The sequence below is a fragment of the Zeugodacus cucurbitae genome, chromosome 4 (assembly GCF_028554725.1).
Source record: "Zeugodacus cucurbitae isolate PBARC_wt_2022May chromosome 4, idZeuCucr1.2, whole genome shotgun sequence".
In the NCBI taxonomy this organism is placed as follows: domain Eukaryota; kingdom Metazoa; phylum Arthropoda; class Insecta; order Diptera; family Tephritidae; genus Zeugodacus; species Zeugodacus cucurbitae.
In genome coordinates, this window is record NC_071669.1 from 15,832,206 (window position 1) to 15,853,608 (window position 21,403).

At 31.3% G+C, this 21,403-nt stretch overlaps 2 protein-coding genes and 1 long non-coding RNA gene across 4 annotated transcripts in view; 2 read left to right on the top strand and 1 right to left on the bottom strand.

Annotated features, from left to right (window-relative positions):
• LOC105215467 (phosphatase Herzog) overlaps positions 1 to 5,971 on the top strand; it is an 82,607-nt gene extending 76,636 nt beyond the window's left edge. The window contains exons 3-7 of the mRNA XM_011189398.3: positions 1,429 to 1,664; positions 1,832 to 2,013; positions 2,079 to 2,232; positions 2,356 to 2,498; positions 4,157 to 5,971. Coding sequence (XP_011187700.1) covers positions 1,429 to 1,664; positions 1,832 to 2,013; positions 2,079 to 2,232; positions 2,356 to 2,498; positions 4,157 to 4,472 — 1,031 coding nt within the window. The 3' untranslated portion in view covers positions 4,473 to 5,971. The remainder of the gene's footprint in view (positions 1 to 1,428; positions 1,665 to 1,831; positions 2,014 to 2,078; positions 2,233 to 2,355; positions 2,499 to 4,156) is intronic.
• A 6,978-nt stretch (positions 5,972 to 12,949) lies between these two features.
• LOC105215472 (palmitoyltransferase Hip14) lies at positions 12,950 to 15,938 on the top strand. Of its 2 annotated transcripts, none has more exons than XM_054228867.1 (5): positions 12,950 to 13,103; positions 13,200 to 13,310; positions 13,436 to 14,047; positions 14,113 to 14,787; positions 14,903 to 15,938. In XM_054228867.1, exons 3-5 carry the CDS (start codon positions 13,484 to 13,486, stop codon positions 15,605 to 15,607), a joined length of 1,944 nt encoding a protein of 647 aa, XP_054084842.1. In that variant the 5' UTR covers positions 12,950 to 13,103; positions 13,200 to 13,310; positions 13,436 to 13,483; the 3' UTR covers positions 15,608 to 15,938. The 2 variants fall into 2 exon arrangements, with proteins under 2 accessions (XP_054084842.1, XP_011187721.1); XM_011189419.3 differs by having other exon boundaries at positions 13,200 to 13,343; positions 14,903 to 15,937.
• LOC128921377 (uncharacterized) lies at positions 15,037 to 16,669 on the bottom strand. Its single transcript, XR_008470830.1, has 2 exons — positions 16,496 to 16,669; positions 15,037 to 16,012 (listed from the first exon to the last, which is right to left on the bottom strand). It is a non-coding gene; the product is annotated as an uncharacterized LOC128921377 (long non-coding RNA).
• Positions 16,670 to 21,403: the final 4,734 nt, after the last annotated feature.

Consider the following 21,403-nt stretch of genomic DNA (forward strand, 5'->3'; position numbering starts at 1 on the left):
CGAACCCTACTCATTGAACACCCCTTTCCCTTTGGTCCGACCCCATCGAAACAGCATGTTTCCTGGGCCTCCCGTTAGATGATCTCGACGACAACTAGATTTATGCTTTCCGTTCCGGCAGGGATAGATAATCATTACAACAACAAGATGTACTCTCCGTTCCAGAACGAACACAGAATTTTGTGCGGCCAAGGACTGTCAAATTGGCAGTATTCCTCAAATTTATTTGGAGAATGTTTTACCACATGCTACTACAACAATAAGATGTACTCATCGTTCCTACGACAGTCGGATCTGCATAATCAGAAGAGATCCGGAATTTTATTTTACCAAGGACTATCAACTCGGTAGCATTCCTTAAAATTATTTGGGGAATATTTCTGCCCCTACATCAACAAGATGAACTAGTTCTCCATTAGTCTTAATACACTACAATAACTATAAGACGAAATTACTAACCTCAAAATAGCATTGGCAACTATATGAATCACCCAACTTGCCTTTATGAATAAAAAACATTTTAGCATACAATAAACAGTTCTCTTCTTCACTCTTCCGACCACATAATAACACAAATTCAGCGAAAGCGAAAGCTTAAATGTAACAAATGGGTGCGGCGGCTTGTGCCCTCACCGTCCAACGACAGGTCATTGACAATTAAAGCAATTAAGTCTGTATGCCACGGTTGTTTTTTCGCGGCGGCGAGACGAGTCGCTCGAGACAGGAAGTGCAAATTCTTGCAACTTACAATAATAAACAATAAAAACGAATCGAAAATAGCATAAAAGCTGCAAAATTATGCTGAGTATTCTTCGCGAAAGTCAAGCTCAAGTGGCTACTAAATGCTGTGGAGTATGATTTGTGCTAAAATCAGCGTTCAAATTTACACTTTTTAAGTTCACAAAGTTATTGTTTCAGTGTACAGCTTTCAACTAGTTTAAAAGTTTGCAAGAATTGAGGTTATGGTGAGGGCATTGTGGTGTCGGTGCAGGTTAGAGCGCTATAAATTTGCGTAGGAGATTGCAAATTATGTTTTTGACGCGTGTATGAAGTTTGTTCTTCAGAAAATTGTTTGTTGTGATTTTGATTTTGGAACAGACGGGGCTATAAACTGTAATTCTTAAAGGTTTCGGAGAATAAATTCACTAATTCTTCCAAAAATTATTATTTATTAGTTACTCTAGAAATATATAAGCTTCCAATATTAAATCTTTAAAATTTTTTCGAAGAAATATTTAATACTCATAAGTGAGGTTATGTTCTGTTGAAACAAAATATTAGGTTATGTGATAAGGTCATATTTTTAGAAATTTTATCAAATATTATTTCGGATTTGTGGTCAATTGATTTTTTCCTTAGAAAGTTGATCTAATAAATAATTTTATGTGAATCCCTAACTTATACACCGATTCTTCTTAAATATTCCAGATGATGTCGAACGTTTGAAACCACCAAAACGCGGCTTCTTTCAATCGTTTCTATGCTGCTGGCGACGTAATCGTACGAAAACCAATCAAAATGGCACATCAATCGATGGTTCCACAACACCGCCACCATTACCGGACCAACAAAGGTACCTACTACCTCAGGTTAGGCACTCGGATATGCATAAGAAATGCATGGTTATCGATTTGGATGAGACATTAGTTCACAGTAGTTTTAAGGTAAGCATAAATACAGTTATACCAGACAAATGTAATAAATTGACTGTTAAACGCCTAAAAGTATGCTACAAATTTTTCAACTTTTGTTTATAGTCTAACTTATGGCGTACTAATTATTTTTATTATTAGTTTTTATAATTAATTTAAACTATTTTCTCACTTTACAGCCGATTCCAAATGCTGATTTTATTGTACCAGTGGAAATTGATGGCACCATCCATCAAGTTTATGTACTCAAACGACCCTACGTCGATGAGTTCCTGCGAAAAATGGGCGAATTGTACGAGTGTGTTTTATTTACAGCATCACTAGCCAAATACGCGGATCCCGTTGCCGATCTGTTAGACAAGTAAGTGTCTTACAATGACAATGACTTATCGCATTTAATGAAATAATTTTTTTTTCTTTTCGCAGATGGGATGTGTTTCGCGCAAGACTGTTCAGGGAATCGTGCGTTTATTACAGGGGAAATTATATTAAGGATTTAAATCGTCTTGGACGTGATTTACAAAAAATTGTCATTGTTGATAATTCACCAGCGAGTTATATATTTCATCCAGATAATGCGGTGAGTAGCTAGCAGCTTGAAAAAGTTAAAGGAAATGTCAAAAAGCTCATTAAAGCTTCTTGCTATTTTTTATATTCCAAATCATAATTTGAATTATTAATTTATGTTTCATTTCCATTGCAGGTTCCTGTAAAGTCATGGTTTGATGACACGAACGATTCGGAGTTGCTTGAACTGATACCGCTGTTTGAAAAACTCAGCAAAGTTGATTCTGTATATAGCGTTCTGTGCAATTCCAATAATCCGCTGAATAATGTTGTCAAAATGTAAGTAAAGCCATATATTTTGATACTCTCGCAACGTGTTGCAAAGATAATATAATAATTTTGTTCACATAACGGTTGTTTGTGTCACCTAGAACTAAAAGAGTTAGATATGGGGTTATATATACCAAAGTGATCAGGTTGACGAGTGGATTTGAAATCCGGATGACTTTCTGTTCGTCCGTCCGTGAAAGCGATAACTTGAGATATATTAATTAAGCTTGGTCGAAGTCACCTAACGATAGGCCCAGAAAACAAGCTGTTTCGAGATTAGGCATTAGATAAGGCATGCAAAGAGCTGGTTAGTATCCTGCGGGGACTTATTGGATGTAGGACATATATTCAGTATGTCAGGGTCTAGTCTGTATAAGTAGGAATTAACATGCTACAGTAACCATACCGAAATTGCGAGAGGGTCACTCAAGTTTCGCGAGGCAACTCAAGCTCTGTGTCTGCGAGATGTGTGATGTTTTATCTCCTAGTACGACATTCACGGGGAGGGAGTCGATGAAGGTGTTTATGTTTGGTGTTTGGCTCCTCTGTGAATGTCGTTCAGTGCTTGTCGAAAGTCTGTCACATCCGAAGTCCTGTCGGTATAATCCTGTATGTCGTCGACGCATTTCTGAAAGCTACTCTTGATGGCTTCCAGTAGGTGACTGCACGGATGATTTCTACGAAGCCTCATGTGCTCATGTGCGACTTGAGGATTTTGTTGCGGCGCTCTACCTTGGTAACAAATGCGTTCGTGTGGGGAGTAATAGAGTTCAGGCTATCTCGTGTAACACCCAAAATTTCGGGCTTATTGACAGTCGGAATTTTGATACCATCAACAGAAATGTTCAGGTCTAGCCAGTACTCTTTCGTCCAATTGGCGAACAGGGTCGCTGTGGATTTGGTAGTAGAGAGTGTTCGGCTCCTAGCAGTAAAGAAGCGAGTAATGTCCAGGAAGTAGTCGTTTACTTTCGAACACATGTCATCGATTCCATTGCCCAACGTCATTATCGTACAATCATCGACGTAAGAGGTAATTGAGACTCTTGGTACTCGTATTCCTTGGCGCCAGAGGAGGGTTTGCAAAAAAGGTCTGGACGCAAGTTTTTGTCAAAAACCATATCTCAGAAACTACTCGACCGATTTCAATGAATAATTCCTTTATGTTATACTCTAAATTGGATTTCTTATAGAACTAGTAATTCAGCTACTTCATTGAATGGAAGATGTCGGTATCTTAGATTGAGTCCTCAAAACATCTTCTACATGATTTAAGCCTTAGATTTAGGTTTGGGTGATGTTGTCTGTAACTACACGGCAATAATTGCCTAATGATCTTAATAGGAGGGCATTATTAACGAATAAAATTCTGTTCTTATCAGAGGACACGAGTTGGCTCCCAGTAACTTCCAGTAAAGAAAATTATTTCAGGAAAATAAGAAAAGCTATTTTTAAACAATTTCTATAATTTTTTTTTATAAAAATTACAAAAATTAGCCGATCAATTTAAGAAACAAACAAAATAAAAATGTTGAACATGTATGAGGTTAGAAACCACGATTGGAAAATAAAAATTTCGAAAAGCTATGCAAAGTATTAAATTTATATCTTTATTCATTTATATTAATTCACATTTTCCCCTTTCTTCTTCTCTTCCCCCGAAAAAATAGTAACAACACGAATCAACAGCAAATGTCCATGCCGCAGGCGCAGATACAGCAAACTATGCAACAGCAACAACAATTGCAAATACAAACGACACATCCACAGAATCAGCAACAGGGTGTGCAACAGACGATTACAGCAACAACGGTAATTACGCAAGCGACAACAATATCAGTACCGACATTGCTGACGACACAGCATCCGCATCAATTGCAACAGCAACAACAGCAGCAACAGCATCAACTGCAAACAAACCAGCAGCAGCAGCAGCAGCTGGAAGGTAGTCCGCCAAATCCGCCCGATTTAAGTAATAAAACGTAACATCAGTGGGAATTGATGTTTATTAATATATAATTTGCGTTTTTTGCTTTTAAATAAATTAGCGTACACACATACATACATACATATATATATACAAAGAAATATGTATATAATAAACGTATAATATTAATATTATATAGCTATATATACATACATATATATTTATATGTAAAAAAAAAAACAGAAAGAAATTATACAATACACAAACAAAAGAAACAAATTAACGCGCTACCTATCCCCCCGCGAAATACTTTCCTAATAACAATTGCTGCAATTTTTTTTTATTAAGAACAAAAACAAAAAAGAAAACTACAAAAAAAACACAAAAACAAATTGAATTAATACTACTTATATATACATATTTACACATGCAAGTGTGTAGACAAATCGAAGTTATAATATGTAATATGTATATGTACATATGTATTTATATATATAAATATAGATACAACACACAGTTGATGTAGGCTAAGTATGTAGCAAAGCATACATTAAACATATAGTACATACACACAACATACTTATACCAACAACAACCAATCTAACAGAAGATGCTGATCAAGTTTATAAATTATTATTAAGTGCAGCTGTAAAGCATTACATACATACATACATACATAAGAATACAAATAATAAGTCAGGCGAATGCATACAAATGCATAACTAAATGCAAAAGAACCACAACCACCAAACAAACAAAAGTAGCAGAGAGAAGCAGCAACAAAAAATAAAAGTAATAGTAGGGCAAAGTATAGAATGCGCGGCGGCGTGTAATGATATCTGTAGGTGTGAAATGTGTGATGAAACGAACGCTTTTGAAAAATGTTGCAAAAAAGTGTGCGCGTGTAAGCGAAAAAGTCGGAATGAAAGACGAATGCAAAAGAAACACAAAAAAACAACAAAAATTAAAACAAAAAAGTAGTAAAGAGCATAAAAAAGTTAATCAGTGCGGCATTGTATGAGCAATGATTGGCAAAACGAAGTGTTTAGCAAGCATACACATATACATGCATACAGAAAAAAATTTATGCAAACGAACAAAAACAAAAAAATATTTATTTATGCGAGCGCAACTATATTTTTTATTAAAATATAACTAGCATAAGCCGACATTTGCTTAAAAAAAAGAAAAAACCAACAAAGAGTATGCGAAAATCTGTGCATAAAGCAACACTAAAAACAAGCGCGAACAAAATAGAAAAAACAACAACTAATGTTAAATAAAGGCACACTTTAACTGCATATAAAGTAGAACGCCTCTCCTGCCGCACATACAAACAAACAAACATAGAACAACAGGTGAAATAGTTAAAGAACTTGTATACATAACTATGCGTATTCAACATACATACATAAATAATATGTATGCAACATAGCTTTTTATATACAATTTCCAATTAGTTTTCCATCAGTTTGCTTTATACGCGCTCACCATATCGTCGTACACACCGTACACCAGTTTACCCTTACTCACATTTATATACTAGCTAATAGTTGAAGGTAAAGAAAAGTGTATTTTAACTGTTGTTATTGTTTAATTTTAACTTTTCTTTTTTCTTTCACCAGTTTTTGTTTGTTTTAATTTTATATATTACATATACATACGTATATAAATATGTATATGTATACAAAAGTACATTAAAAAAAGCGATTTTTACACACATTTATTTTTAAGTTTATTTTGACACCGTATCCACACGCAAAACTCTTAATTAATTACACACACACATATATACTACAAAGAAAAATTGTAACAATAATTTTTACGTAAACAAATTTAATTTAATTTTAAATAATTTATATTGTATTTTACAAGAAACCAGCGAAAAAAAAGTAATTGTTTTTAATTTATGCAATAAAAAATTAACTTAAATAAACAAACAAGTGTATTGTTTTTATTTAATTTGAATGTTTTGTGTTTCACAGTTGTAGAAAAAAATAAAATAATTATTTAATCACATTTTATTATTTTGTATATTTTATATATTGTTTACGATCTCTTGATTTCACTTTGTCATTCATTTTTATAACAATATTATTGCAGCAGATCAGTTCCATATTCAACATATACTCAAAAAAAAAAAAAAAAAAAACATTTTTTAAGTTAATACTTATACAAGAGTTGCAGCGCCTCCGGCTAAAGTTTATCGCAATTATTTTGTGTGTATTGTTATTGGGCCGAGTTTAGCATTTCCGCTGATAAAATGTAAAAAACTACACCCGACTTTTGTATATTATTAAAACGCAAATGGTCGGTTCCTACGCCAGTTACATACATACAAAACCCAAATGGTGAGAACTGAAACTGTATAAGTTATTAATGTTTTAAAGCCGCAGAAATTTTATTATACAAACACAGGTAAACGCATAAATATTTATTATTTTTGTACCATTTTAACTTAACATTTTTTCATCTTTTTTCAGTAAACTATTTTGCTTTATTGCCGGGTCTGACCAAATACAATTTTAATAACAATTTGACCATTATGTTTAAAAAATATTCCACGCGCTAATAATATGTATAATTTCATTGTTTTTTTAAGCTATGCACACATTTTCATCACATGTCAGCAGCAAATACTAATAATATAAAATTATATATTATTATTTTGCAGCTTGTTCTAGAATATTATATTTAGTTTTCATTTAATTTGCTTTTAAAAACAAATTACATTTTACAAACACAGGTAAACACATAAACATTTATTAATTTTATTCATTTTAATTTAACATTTTTTTCATCTTTTTTCAGTAAACAATTTTGCTTTCTTGCCGGGTCTGAGCAAATATAATTTCCAGCACCAATTTCCTAACCACAATTTGACCATTCAGTTGAAGAAGTATTTTACACGTTAATAAGATGTAAAGGGGTTTTCAATAAGAGCGCTACAAAACATTTGGGATATCAATGAAATTCTTTATTCCTGTAAAAGTACATTCGATGCCATTATGTATTGAACTCGTTTTTATTTGCATGGCCACCACGGGCACGCTTGCAGAAGTCCAGATGTTTCACCCAATTTTCGACAGTTTTCAAGCATAAATCGGCTGATACTGCTGCAATTTCACATTCCATATCGACTGATTTGTGTCTTCCTTATTGCCGACACTACGGGCTCTTCTTTGTCTTACTGGAACACGGGAACATTTTGTACGGTGCCTGTATATTAAAATTTTTTCCATTTTTTTCACCAGACGCTCAATTGTTGATCTGACCGAACGATTATAACGAACATAAATTGAACGTAGCTCTCTTAAAGTTGAGGCCACTGACTGAAATTTTAATAATTTCAACTCATTGTTGGATCGTATATATTTCCATGATGAAATGGCAAACCTTACTGAAGAGAAATGTCAAAAGAGCGAGGAAAAATTTGGCGTCGTTTGCTGTGCCTATCGATCCACTTTTGTAGCGTCCCTTATGAAAAACCCTTTATAATTCCTTTGTTTATACTTTAAGCTAAGCACGCATTTTCAACACATATCAACACCACGTATTTGTTATAACATATTATATATTATTATTATTGCTGCTTGTTCTAGTATATTATATTAAATTTATATTTTCGTTTGCTTTTTAAACTATACGCTAGTGAAACTATGAAAATACTCGCTACTTATTCCTGTAATAAATTCTCCCAGTGATGTGTTTCCGTTTCCGTTAGTTAGATAACAGCATTCAGCGAACAATCGATCAAAGTCGATTAACAAGAGTGTGTTGGCCGTTTGAATTTGTGAAATATTATTTGATTTATAAATATTATTTAATTTATTTATTATTATTTTTTATATATAAATAATATTATTAAGTAACTATTTTTCTTTTATTTATAAATACTATAATTTAATGCAATTGAGCGCAGCTTGTCAGCTTCGCATTAAAAAAAAATATATATATACATATAAAAAATATTATAAATAACTGTAACTGCTACAATTTTTAGCTTTATGAATGTGAAAAAATATGAAATAAAAAACAACAACCTGCTGTATAATAAAAAACAAAATATTGTCACTTTCAAATCACAGATTACTATAAATATCACAACACTGCTCTGAATAAACTTACATAGAAATATATAGACAACACAGTATGTTATATATACAAATTAGTAAGAAACTGCAAATGCTGAATAAATTTAAGCGCAAGCAAATATGCATCGGCCCACCTAAACTCGTAAAATATAACATTTAGTACTAAATACATACATATATACATAGAACAAAGCTCTTAGCTGCGCTCACTACCTCCAACTCCACATAATCCTTGTACAATAAACATACTAATTATTTTGAGCTATAAAATGTAACTTCAGAAAAAAAATTAAGAATGTATGCAACTCTGTAACTAAACTACTATATTTTACGCATTGCTATTTACATTTTTATTAAAAAAAAAAACACAATTTTACGCACTTACAAACTCTTAGTTTTACACTAACATTTTTTTTTTGCACATTTACATCTCCTGCGCCAACATTTTTGATCGGTTAGCATGGCGACAAATTAAGGAATTTAATATAAAAATAAAACTCAAAAGTCTAAATGTAAAGAAAATAAAAACAAATACAAAAAAAAAAAAAAAACAAATCAATAAAAACACTTATCCAGCCCAAAACAGTAGAAAGAAATATATACAAAATTTAGAACAGAAACCCTAAAGCAAAACCTATGCAAAAATAAAATTAATTAAATATAAGTGAAAAACAAAAAAAAAAAAACTTTTTGTAAAATATAAGAACTAATAAAAAGCGTATAAACGTTGTAAACGTTATTTTTTATATTATACATTATATATCCCAAAGCATAATATTAATATTAATAAATATATATCATAGACTTAAAAAATAGTAAGCGAGATCATAAAGCATTAATGAACTGGAAAAATAAAATTTAATTTAATAAAAATAATACAGAGAGCAACACATATTATATGAAAATATGAAAACTGGCAGTTGCAAAGAGAGCGAAAGAGAGAGAGAGAGCGTGCAATGCTGTGAGCGAATAGTGGTGGCATTTGATAAAAAAAACTCTTTTTGTAGCGATAAAATGTGTGATAATAAAAAATATAATAATAATTTTTATGTAATTTTGCTTTCGAACTAATAACAAACCATAAACGTTAAACTTCATTACACGCTGTACGTTTTATTTCGCTAACGCTATTCAATTGCAGTGTTGCAACTCATACCGATACATATATGTATGTATGTATTTCGTAAAAAAAAACATAAGAAAACACTATAATGTATATTTTTTAATTTTATCATCAAATTGCATAATTAAGTGTAAAACTATTTAACTTTATTATACGGTCAAATAAATTGAATAAAAAAACGAAGAAGTAAGAAAAAGAACACATGATGAGGGGAAAGACGAGTTTTATTAAATATTTTTTTTAAATAATGGTAAGTTTTGAATACCTTTAGAAAGCTATATTACTTAGAGAGGGATAAAAACTTACCGATCCAAACAGTGCTAGATCGTCGAAATAACAACCCAGCAAGTCATGGGTACTGAAACTCCAACACATTCAAAGAAATTTTAATAACACCACTACATACACACATACACAACAAAGGGTAAAATGTGCATAAACATTTAACTCAACTCTTCTCTCATACAGCACCCTAAATAATAGAAAGAAACAACCAAAGTTCTCGTGTGTGAACAAGTTTTGTTTTGAGCTATATCATGGCTGCTTGTGAAGTATTATTTTGCGTGTTTTATTTAATTCAGTGATCTGCAGCCTAATTAAAGTATAAATTACTGAAGCACCCATTTTTAAATAACTAAAACGTAAAATAAAAGTTTTCTAAGGCCAAAATATGGAATTGAAGAGGGTGATACAGTAATACTTCATTGCACTATCAATTCGAAGCACGCAATAGAAGCCAACAATGGTCAACATCAATGGCGAAACCATTGAATACGTAAATAATTGTTGAATATAATAATATTATCTTGCCTTAAATTCTAATTAATTTTCCACACAGATATTTCAAACCTCATATGGCGGGTTAAAGCGATGGAATATGTGCTGCAAGCAAATCAAAAACTATAGACGCAAACGCTGCTACATGGAACACAAATCATTCACACACCAGATATTACGTTTAATGTCACTTTTTTGCGTGCAATTAAACCTTTTGGTCAACACAAGCACGAGAATTGGAACAACATGGTTTAGGTGCTTTTGAAACCGTTTATTATCACGACGTGTGTCAACTGGGTTTTGCCAATGAGCTAGAGGGCAAAGCAGTTTCAGTATCTTTGAGCTTACCGGCACTTGGCCGTGCCATTAGCAGCTAAAACACAGAAATTAAAGGGTAAATTTAAGTGAATGTTTGTGCTCATAGAAATTTAAAAACTTTTTGTATGTTTAATTAGGAGGACTTTTTTGATTCATTTTCACCTTGTATTGAGGAATCATAACGTTGTTGTATCGCTTTACAAGGACATAAATTCACCGAAATTAGTTCAATGGAAATTCTACAGCAAGAGCATGGATGTTAAGACTTGAACGGTGGCGTGTTAGATTTAGAATTCCTGAAACATAAGGTAATTATTACCAACATTTATTACAAACTTTATACAAATTCAGATTTTACTTTATATTTTATAGAAACCCTCCTCCCAGATGAATCTAGTACTAGTGAAATTAATGAAAGAACAGATCTTATAAAAACTCCGAAAGAAACCAAAAGAGTCCTCACATAATGTGCGCAGCAGGGATAAAGGGATGTCCAACTTATTCCAGTGTGAGAGCGCCTCAAAATTTGCGTTTTTTATAACATTTTGCATTATTACCAGATCAGACAAAATACTAATTTTTGGGCATTTTAATAAAAATACCCAACATTTATTATGGTTAAAAATTATTATATACTGAATGTTTAATATAAAATGTACGTTTTATATTTCATTTAGCGATAAAATGGTATATTAAAATAGCCGGTTTTCGAAGTTTCAGTAATAAATATGGTCAATTATTAAGTGTCAACTGAAAATAAATCAATTTCTTTTATAATTTTCCATGAAAAATTAGTTTCTCGATGCTGCAATTGACAAAAACATTCTTAAACCACTTTTAAATTACGCGTTTTCATTGATATTTATTGTTTTAAGTTCTTATTAGTGATCTTGCAAGGCGGTTAAAAATGTCTCCACCGCATTATTTTTTTTGCAACATTTCAATCTGGCCTTTCCAGTTTCCCAATTGCGAAACGTCAAAACCTCCTCATCTCGACAAACTGTCAAAGTTTAGGTGGTTTTGACGTTTACAATTGCGCTCTCACTTCCAGTGATATGAGAGTTGTACATCTCTTTATCTCTGGTGCGCAGCTTACACTTCCAGGCCGCCCGGGGTATTTGACATTTGTCAGTCTTCCTCCTCAACTATTCAATACGTTATAGTTACGTTATGTATATCGTGTAGTACGATAATAGATGTATAAAGTAAATATAATAATAAGCTCCTAAATGGCATACAATTTTTAATAAATATGTAATATAATTAATGATTTTGTTATTAAATTCTCATTTGGGATTTTGGCAGAACTAATCGAAAACAGAGAGTATAGTTTCTGGGCTTTTGTGGGTCGCAGTACTGAAAGTGCACGTGGAGTTTTCGTTCGCAGTATTGGGTCTTTCATCCGTGATTGTACCAATACCATTCCCCAAATTGTGCAAGAGGTATATATACATTGCTAAATGATGAATGTAATGTGCAAGAAAGGGATGAACGATCACACGTACACAATAGTTTCGGGTACTTTTGTCAATTCGCCCTTAAGAATGGCATAGAAACTTTCATTGAAACTGCGGGTACCGCTCCCTGGCATTTCACCGGAGAATTCGACGGTACCTGTCTTGCAGAGAAGACTTGGCCAGATAAAATCCTGGTCAAATCTGGTAACGTAGGTAACCGGTTCTTGTGAAAATTTTTAGATGACCTCGACGACAACACTAAACACCTCTTTGCATGCCCCCTAAATCCCACTCAACTTTTTTTGGTCCGACCCTATCGAAACAGCTGCTTTCCTAGTCCTCTCGTTAGATGATTTCGATGGCAATTAATTTAGGCTTGTCGGTTCAAACAGGTTTGGGTAACAGTTACAACAACAACAACTAGGCATATACTTTCCGTTTCAGCAGTGCTGAATAATCGTTAAAACAACAACAACAACTTGTAGCAGGAGTTATGACGTCACACTAACGGAAAATGTTTTGAGGACGCAGTGTACGCATACTAAACATTTAAAAAACAGATAATTTGAAATCTAAAATTGTTTCAAAATCCCAAAAATCTATAAATATTTTCCAAATCCAATACTTCATCCGTTCCACTACTTCAAATTGCAGTGTACTCTCTACATAAAGGGTATAACATTTTATTTAAACATGCTGGCAGCATCGCCAATTGCGCCATTTCTTTTGTCACCACTTTCGTACCAATGAAAATATACACACAAACACATAATAATAGAAAAAATGACACCCCCACTGACAACAGCCGAGGATTGTCATTTGAAATGTCAGAAGTAGTCGAATTTTTGAGTGTAATCTACTTTTTCCGAGTTGCGTGATAAAAATTTGGCTTTTTCTTCTAACTACGAAGTGTAGAAAAAAGTAATTATCTGTTGAAAAAGTCAAATTGCGTAGTTAAATGGCACTTTCATAAAATACAGTCAATATTTAACAAGTGTTTTTGTATCGGCTGTTTAGAATTGCATTTAAATGCTGGATTGAGTACACCGACACACATACCAACGCATAAGTGCGTTTTATGATAGCAGCAAACGGCTGCAGGCTGATTCATATTTAAGGACCCCACTGGTTAGTGCTAAGAAAAAAGTTACAATTGCATAGGTGAGCGTTAAAGTGTATTTATAAAGCGCTAATTTGACTTGTCTAATAGAGTTTTAAAAGTAATAAATTAACTACATAAAAATTTACAACAGTTTGAAACAAATCTATACGTATCACGGTTACAACAATATCCAAGCAACATGTATCAGAGCGCTTGCAATGTCGCTACGACTGGCTCATGTGCGCCTGGTACGGAAAATGATCGCGAAGCAGAACGACAGGCTGCGCTTATGGCACAACAGCCACCCACAGCACCAGTGGAGCCAGATTACAGCGGTTTCGATATAGTCAAAGCGACACAATATGGCGCTATCGCGCGTGTACGTGAACTTATCGAATCTGGTTGGGATGTTAATCAACCCGACAGTGAGACTGTAACGTTACTGCATTGGGCAGCCATCAATAATAGGCGCGATATTATACGTTATTTCTTGGAGAAAGGCGCCATTGTGGATGCAGTAGGTGGCGAGTTGAACGCTACACCTTTGCATTGGGCAACACGGCAAGGACATCTCGGTTCTGTTGTGCTGCTAATGAATGCCGGTGCTGATCCACGAATACGTGATGCCGAGGGATGCTCCTGCATACACATTGCCGCACAGTTTGCGCACACCGCGTTGGTTGCGTATTTCATAGCAAAAGGTGTTGATCCAGATTTACAGGATCGTGGTGGCATGACGGCGCTCATGTGGGCCGCTTGGAAGGTATATGTGAACTTTATTGTTTATGTGCATGTAAATAGTAAAATATTTGCAACTCTTTTTGCCAGGTCTGCGCATTAGATCCTGTTCGTTTATTGCTCACGCTTGGCGCCAATCCCGCCATGGTCGATTACACACACGGCAACACAGCGTTACATTGGGCCATACTTGCACGTAATGCGACTGCCATTTCGACTTTGGTTCTGAAATCACGCGCCTCCCTCGATGTTCCTAATTTGCGTGGCGAAACACCTTTAACAATGCTAGAAACACAGGCGGGCGCCATATGGATTGGTTCCAAAGTATTAGATCGCGTACGTGAGGCTTCACAAAAGACACAAACACAACGCTCCTTGATAACACGTTTGCGTCACGACAAGCGCTTACGTTGGTGGGCAATGGTCGCTTGTCCATTCACCGCGTTTTACTTAGCTGGCGTCGTATTTACACTAAATACACTGTATATAATTAAATTCTTCCTGCTTGGTTGTTTGTATGGCATCTTCCATACGCTTGGCAAAGCGTTATTCGACGAGCATTTGCTGGCATTGCTACCGTTAAGCGTATATCTGGCGACGAAAGCGTGGTTCTATGTCACGTGGATTGTATATATTGTGGATGCGGTATCATTTGCAGAAACGCTAGTATTTCTGACATGCTCCGGCGCGCTTTGGGTATGTTTTATGAAGTCGTGGAAAGGCGATCCAGGTATTATACGCCCAACGCAGGAGCAACGTTTTAAAGTAAGCACGCATTTGTTATAATTTATATAATGATATCCGTGTTATAAACATAAATTAATTAATTTCAAGTGAGGTTATGTCACACTTTGCCTAACACGATCACTTTCTTTTACAGACGATTATCGAATTATCAGAACGCGGTGGCATCGGCTTCGAGCCTTCCTCCTTCTGTTCTGGCTGTCTGGTACGGCGTCCGATACGTTCAAAGCATTGCAGCGTTTGCGATCGCTGTGTTGCGCGTTTCGATCATCACTGCCCCTGGGTGGGCAATTGTATTGGTCTCAAGAATCACGCCTACTTCATGGGTTTCCTCTGGATGTTACTCATAATGTGCTGTTGGATGTTGTACGGTGGCGCTTGCTATTACATCTATCAATGTAATGTACACTTTACGCTCGTACCGCTGTCGGATTTCCAGAAAGCAATTATGGACATAGCCAATTGTAATGCCTGGGTTGGTTGGGTTATGGCGAATGCATTGTTACATCTCTCGTGGGTTGTGCTGCTCACAATTTGCCAGACATATCAAGTCGTTTGCCTCGGTATGACCACCAATGAGCGCATGAATCGTGGACGTTATCGACACTTTCAAGCGAAAGGTGGTCACAGTCCTTTCACGCGTGGACCACTCAACAACTTGGTCGATTTCTTGGAATGCAAATGTTTTGGTTTGGTGCAACCGCGTCACATCGATTGGATGAATTACTACGATATGGATATGCAGGTGGGACGTACAACGGTGGAGCAAGAGCCGCTGTTGCGTGGCAATGCCGATGGTGAAGGTGGTGGCACCGAGTTGGCGCACTATCAGTACGTGTAGGATAAGTCGAATCGGGATGCGGAGACGCGCAATGCACCCATAGCAAATGTTTAGGCAAACACGCAGCGACATGTCGCGGCCGTAAAGGTAAACAAACAAACAATGGCATTTGATTCGTGTGCTTTAGGTGGAATGGGGGTGGTAGTGTGGGTTTGGCAAGAGATTTAAGATAACAGTGCTTTGTTGTTGTGGTAGTGTATTATTTATGAAATTTGTACGCGGTGACATTTCGCTTATACTATATTTATAAAATTTTTTTGATTTGAATTAATTTCGCTTTCTTTATCTTTTTAATACATTTTGACAACTTCTGCCTATAGCCATGGATAACATGATACGAAACTCTTTCATTCGTGAGAGAGCTGTCAAAGTCCGCATTTTTTATAACATTTGGCAGTGGTGCCACTGCGGGAAAACATAAGTTAGGAGATTTTTATTCGATTTATTGGGTATTTATTGGTTTGCAATTTACGCTTATTAGAGACTTCTTAACCAATATTACGCCAACACATACACTTACAAATATATATTTTAAGATAAACAATAAACATCTACACATAAAAATAATAAAATATTATAATAATTAAAAATCGTACATATTATAAGTCAACATAAACAAAAATTTGGCTTAGTTTAATTTAGTAACATATATTTATTTATATTTTATAAACAAATAAACACCTTAATATATTCTCTAAAAGTTTAAGAGAAAATTTGTACCCAGATACGTATTTACGTAAATGGTATTTAACACTGCTAAAGAACGTATATTACTTTTGTACAAATAGCCACCGTTTCTTAAATAATATACACATATTAACTCCATTTAATAGTTAATAGTGAATAGTAATTCAAAAATCACAAAAAACTTATCGTACAAAAACGAACCATTTAATCATTTATTTCTGCGGGATTCTTAGTGGTAGCTCGTCATTTTGACTGTCAGCTGTTCAGTAGCCCATGATCTGGCTTTGTTGCCAACATCAAAAATGAGTTCATGGGCTCTCTCAACAAGCAAAAGAGAAGAGTTTCGTATCATATTATCCATGCTATAGCGGTATTTGCTGCCTATAGCGGTACAAATTTGACAACTGTCACTGCTACAACAACTTAGTTTGTGTAAAGTGAGTTGTAAGGCATAACAAAAGAACAAACATTTGTTAAGCGTATTAAACTTTTACTGTATTATATGTAAACCAAATTATTATAGTTTAAAATAGTAATGCTTGGGTGGTAAATTTGATTTTATTTTGTTGTTGCGCGTATACAATAATATACTTAATACAAATGTAATTATTAATGCTAAATACATTTTCTTTTGTAGTTTTGCTACTACGCGAAAGTTTTAGATAGCAGTTTAGATGCGCACTATAGTAGGCATTGCCAATTTAGGTTAGGCATTTTTTTTATTTTATTATATCAGACATAAGCACACGCTGTGTATTGTGTAAACTTAGTTAAAACGTTTTTTAGTAAATACTTACTAGCAAGTATTAGCAAGAACAAAAGGATATATGTGTAGGACACTGTAGTGCATTTGCAGTTTGGGTAGCCATATGTGTGTGTGGTCAACGTAAACCGATTCAAGTTAGTATGAAAACAAATATTGTGCATCATCATAGGTAGAATGCAAACGAAATGACATTAGATACATATATAGTAATTATTTTGTTGTAAAAAAAACATGTATTGCTTACTTAAAATTCTTGATGTAATACAAGCTATAAAGTTCAACAGAAGTGGTGTTTGGTGTTGGAGAGTTTTAAAGTGGCTGCGGCAAAATTAGATATTCGATTTAGAAAAAGAAAAGATGTTCTTTAAATTATTATAATAAAAAAAAACAAATATGCAAATTTTAATTTAAATATTGTAAAATTGAAACAATTTTATTTTATTATAAACAAAACATTTTAAAATGCATACAAATTTCGTTTAAAATTATATTTTTATTAAATATTTTCGATTTTCTCAGAATATAAAATTTATTTTTATTAAAAAATATATATTTATTTTTATTAAAAAATATATATTTAAATTGAATATTTTCGATTTTGTTATAATATAAAATTAATTTTTATTAAAAAAATTAAATATTTTCGCTTTCAATTCGATTTTGTTATATTATAAAATTAATTTTTATTAAAAAACAACATTTATATAAAATATGTTCACTTTCAGTACGATTTTCTTATAATATAAAATTAATTTTTGTTAAAATTATATATTTGTATTAAAAATGTTCGCTTTCAGTTCGTTTGTGTTAATAATAAAGTTGTAATTTATTATTTTTTTTACCCAAAAATCAATTGCCACACAAACACTGCTTGAAATCAGTAAAAAAAGACAAAATAAACTAATACTAAAACATACATACATGCATATTTACGATGTATTTAAACGAAAACCAAGTAATACTAATTCTAAAAATCCGAACAAACAGCTTAAAAGCATTGTAAAACTGATTAAGAACAATTTGAACTGCTTCATAGTTATAAAATAAATATTTTAATAAGCAGAAATATTTAAAGAAGCAGAAAAAACACTTCACACATTGTTTAATTTATATACAGTTTTTTTTTAAGAAAATATTTTTTAGAGGCCTTAATGTTAAACGAAAGCCAACTACTGTAATTTGGCTAGCAAGTAATGAATGTATTTATTTTATATTTTGTGTCATAAAAAACAAGCACGTGACATTTGTGTTTTTTGAGCTAAATCTATACAATGGCATTTATACTTAATAATAGCATACGAAGCGCAGTTATTAATATTTATAGCAATGAAAATTTAATAAATACGCACATTTATTTTGTTTATACTAAATAATACAACAAATTTGCAATACAGAGACGCAGTTATTGTGGTAAAGTCAGTTTTAATAACGGAAAATGTTAACAATTTGAATGCTGACTACTTTAAACTGTTAATAATTTATAAATAAATATACATATGTATGTATGTCCCACCAAACACACAAACATCAGTTTTAAAAATCAAAAAGCATGCAGAAATCGTAAATTAAAATAGAAGAAGTAGTTGTATAGTAACACAAATGACCATACAAAATTCTAAAAAAATGCACAATTTTTAAAATTCTTAATATTTTTTTCGCCAAAAATAAATGCTAGTTGCGCCCACCAGATCAAATTTAAACAAATTTATGCAAAACCAGTGAGAAACAAATGCTTTCTTTAATAAAATTACTTTTAACGTATAATGAGAAATTCACAATAAATACGAAATACTAACGTTATTAATAATTTTGCGCACTTTTGTTTGTTATTTGTTTCGCTTATTCGAGAGCGTCAAAAATGCAAAATGTTTATATATAAACAAAAGTTAAGCTATTCTTAATAAACAAACGAGAACAAAACACCAAATATTTATGTTATAAAAACGAAAAGAATTAATAATATTACAAAAAAAAAAAATAAAAATGTATGACTTTTTTTAATTTATTAATGTAAAAGAAAATAGTAGCTGCATTAACAAAACTAAAAAGCTAGTTATCATAAGCATACAATGGAAATCGATAACATTTCGCAAAAATGCTGCAATCGATAACTATAAATTTGCGCGTTACAAAAATTTAAAATTTAATAATAATATTAACAAATAACTGTATATGTCAACAAAACTATGCAAAGTATTACGCGTGTTGGAACTGTACATTTCAAAGCATATTATTCGTATGCCATCAAATCAAACAATTTTTAATAAAAAAAATATTTAATAAAAACTTTAGCTTAAACGATAACAGTTTGCACCAAACATTCTAGTCAGCCAAACATGCTAAATACGTTCACATTACCATTTAACTTACATATAAATACAAATAATTTTCAAATGCTCTTTAATAAATTAAAAACAAAAAAATATTTATATATACATACATTAAATAAAGTTACGTGTATGTATATTTAATAAAATTGTAATTGTTAAAAAGTGGAAAGTGAAGGATAATTATTTATATAAATAATATTTGAAAAGCATTATTTCAGTATAAAATATGGTTACAGAGGTGAAAGTTAAATTGTTCAGCGAAAGTTGCACATAAAATCAATAATTACTTTTAAATATGCTTTATTTGTGTTATATAAATATTATTACTGATTTTTAATTAATTTAAAATAACTAACAGAATTTTTTGTTGAGGAAAGCTGCATGTTAGTTAAAGAGTTTTTTCTCGTTATATTTACGATAAATTTTATCCAAATAATTTTTTATTTACATTTCAATAAATTTGTTATTAATTTTTTTTCATAAAATCTTATTTTTTAATATTTTTTTTTATAAATTTCTTTTTATTTTTCTTTTCATATTATTTTTTATATATATATATATATATTTATATATTTTTTATATATTTTTCTTTTTTCCTTTTATATTATTTTTAATATCTTTTAATACTTCTTTATGTTTTTTTTACAATTTTTTTTCATAATATTTTTTTGTTCTTTTAATTAATTTTTTATGTTTTTTTTAATATTTTATTTTCAATAAATTTTATTATTTTGAATATTATTTTTTTATTTTTATTTACGATACATTTTTTTCTAATAAATTTTTATTTTCATTTCAATAAATATTTTATTTTTATTTCTTTTTTTCATAAAATGTGTATTTATATAATAATTCTTATTATTAATTTTTTTATTTTTCCTTTTATATAATTTTAAATATTTTTGCTAATAATTTTAAATATTTTTTTAATAATTTTAAAAATTTTTTTAATAATTTTAAAATTTTTTTTAATAATTTCAAATATTTTTTTTAATCTTTTTTTCTGTTTTTTTTTTTATAAAATTTGTTTTTGTAATTTTTTTAATACAATATTTTTTTATAAATAATTTTTTATTTTCGTTTTAAAATTTTTTATTATTTTGTTTTATATTAAAGAATTATTTACTTTATATTGACGATAAATATTTCCAATATTTTTTTTATGTTCGTTTAATTTTTTTAATTTATTTATTTTTATTCATATTTTTTTTTATTTTTTGTATACTTTTTTTTATTTTTCCTTTAATAAAATGTTTAATATTTTTTTCATAATTTTTGTTAAAACAATTTTTTTAAATAATTTTTTTTCATACAATTTTTAATATTTTTAAAAAATTTTTTTTTTCAATTGTTTTAAAGCTTTTTATCATTTTTTAATAAAAATTTCTAACTTTTCCAATAACATATAAATAAAGAACATTTAAAGCACCTAAAGATTAAATAAAATACTCACAAATAATAACAAAAAAAACCTATGAAATATACAATTTCTACAAAACATTCGTTAACTTAATATCTAATAAGGGAATTGAATACGATATAACTGTGTTTTGAACATTTCCGACTGATATTTTCTAGCACATCGTTTTACTAAAGACACATTTTTACTAGTTGTATTAACTGCAGTACATTTTCTAATGCAATAAAATAAAACAACAAAACAAAGCGTAATTAAAATAAGTAAAAAAAAATAATTATCTTTGGTTTTCGAGCATAATTTTTAAAACTCTACAATATTCATAGCTATTTATATATCTGTGTGTGCTTTATATATACATATATGTATATTTATAAACTCAAAAATAAAAGAAAATATAAAATTGTATAAAAATACATTTGCTTTATGTAAGTTGTAAAATATAAAAATATAAAAAAGCAATGCTAATATTAATAAGTTGTTAAACAAAAAGGGAATATGTATGTAATTGTATTTAAAAAAAGGCTATTTACTGTATGTGTATGTAATAATTAATTTTTTATTTAGCAAACACAATGCAAACCAACAACAGCAAC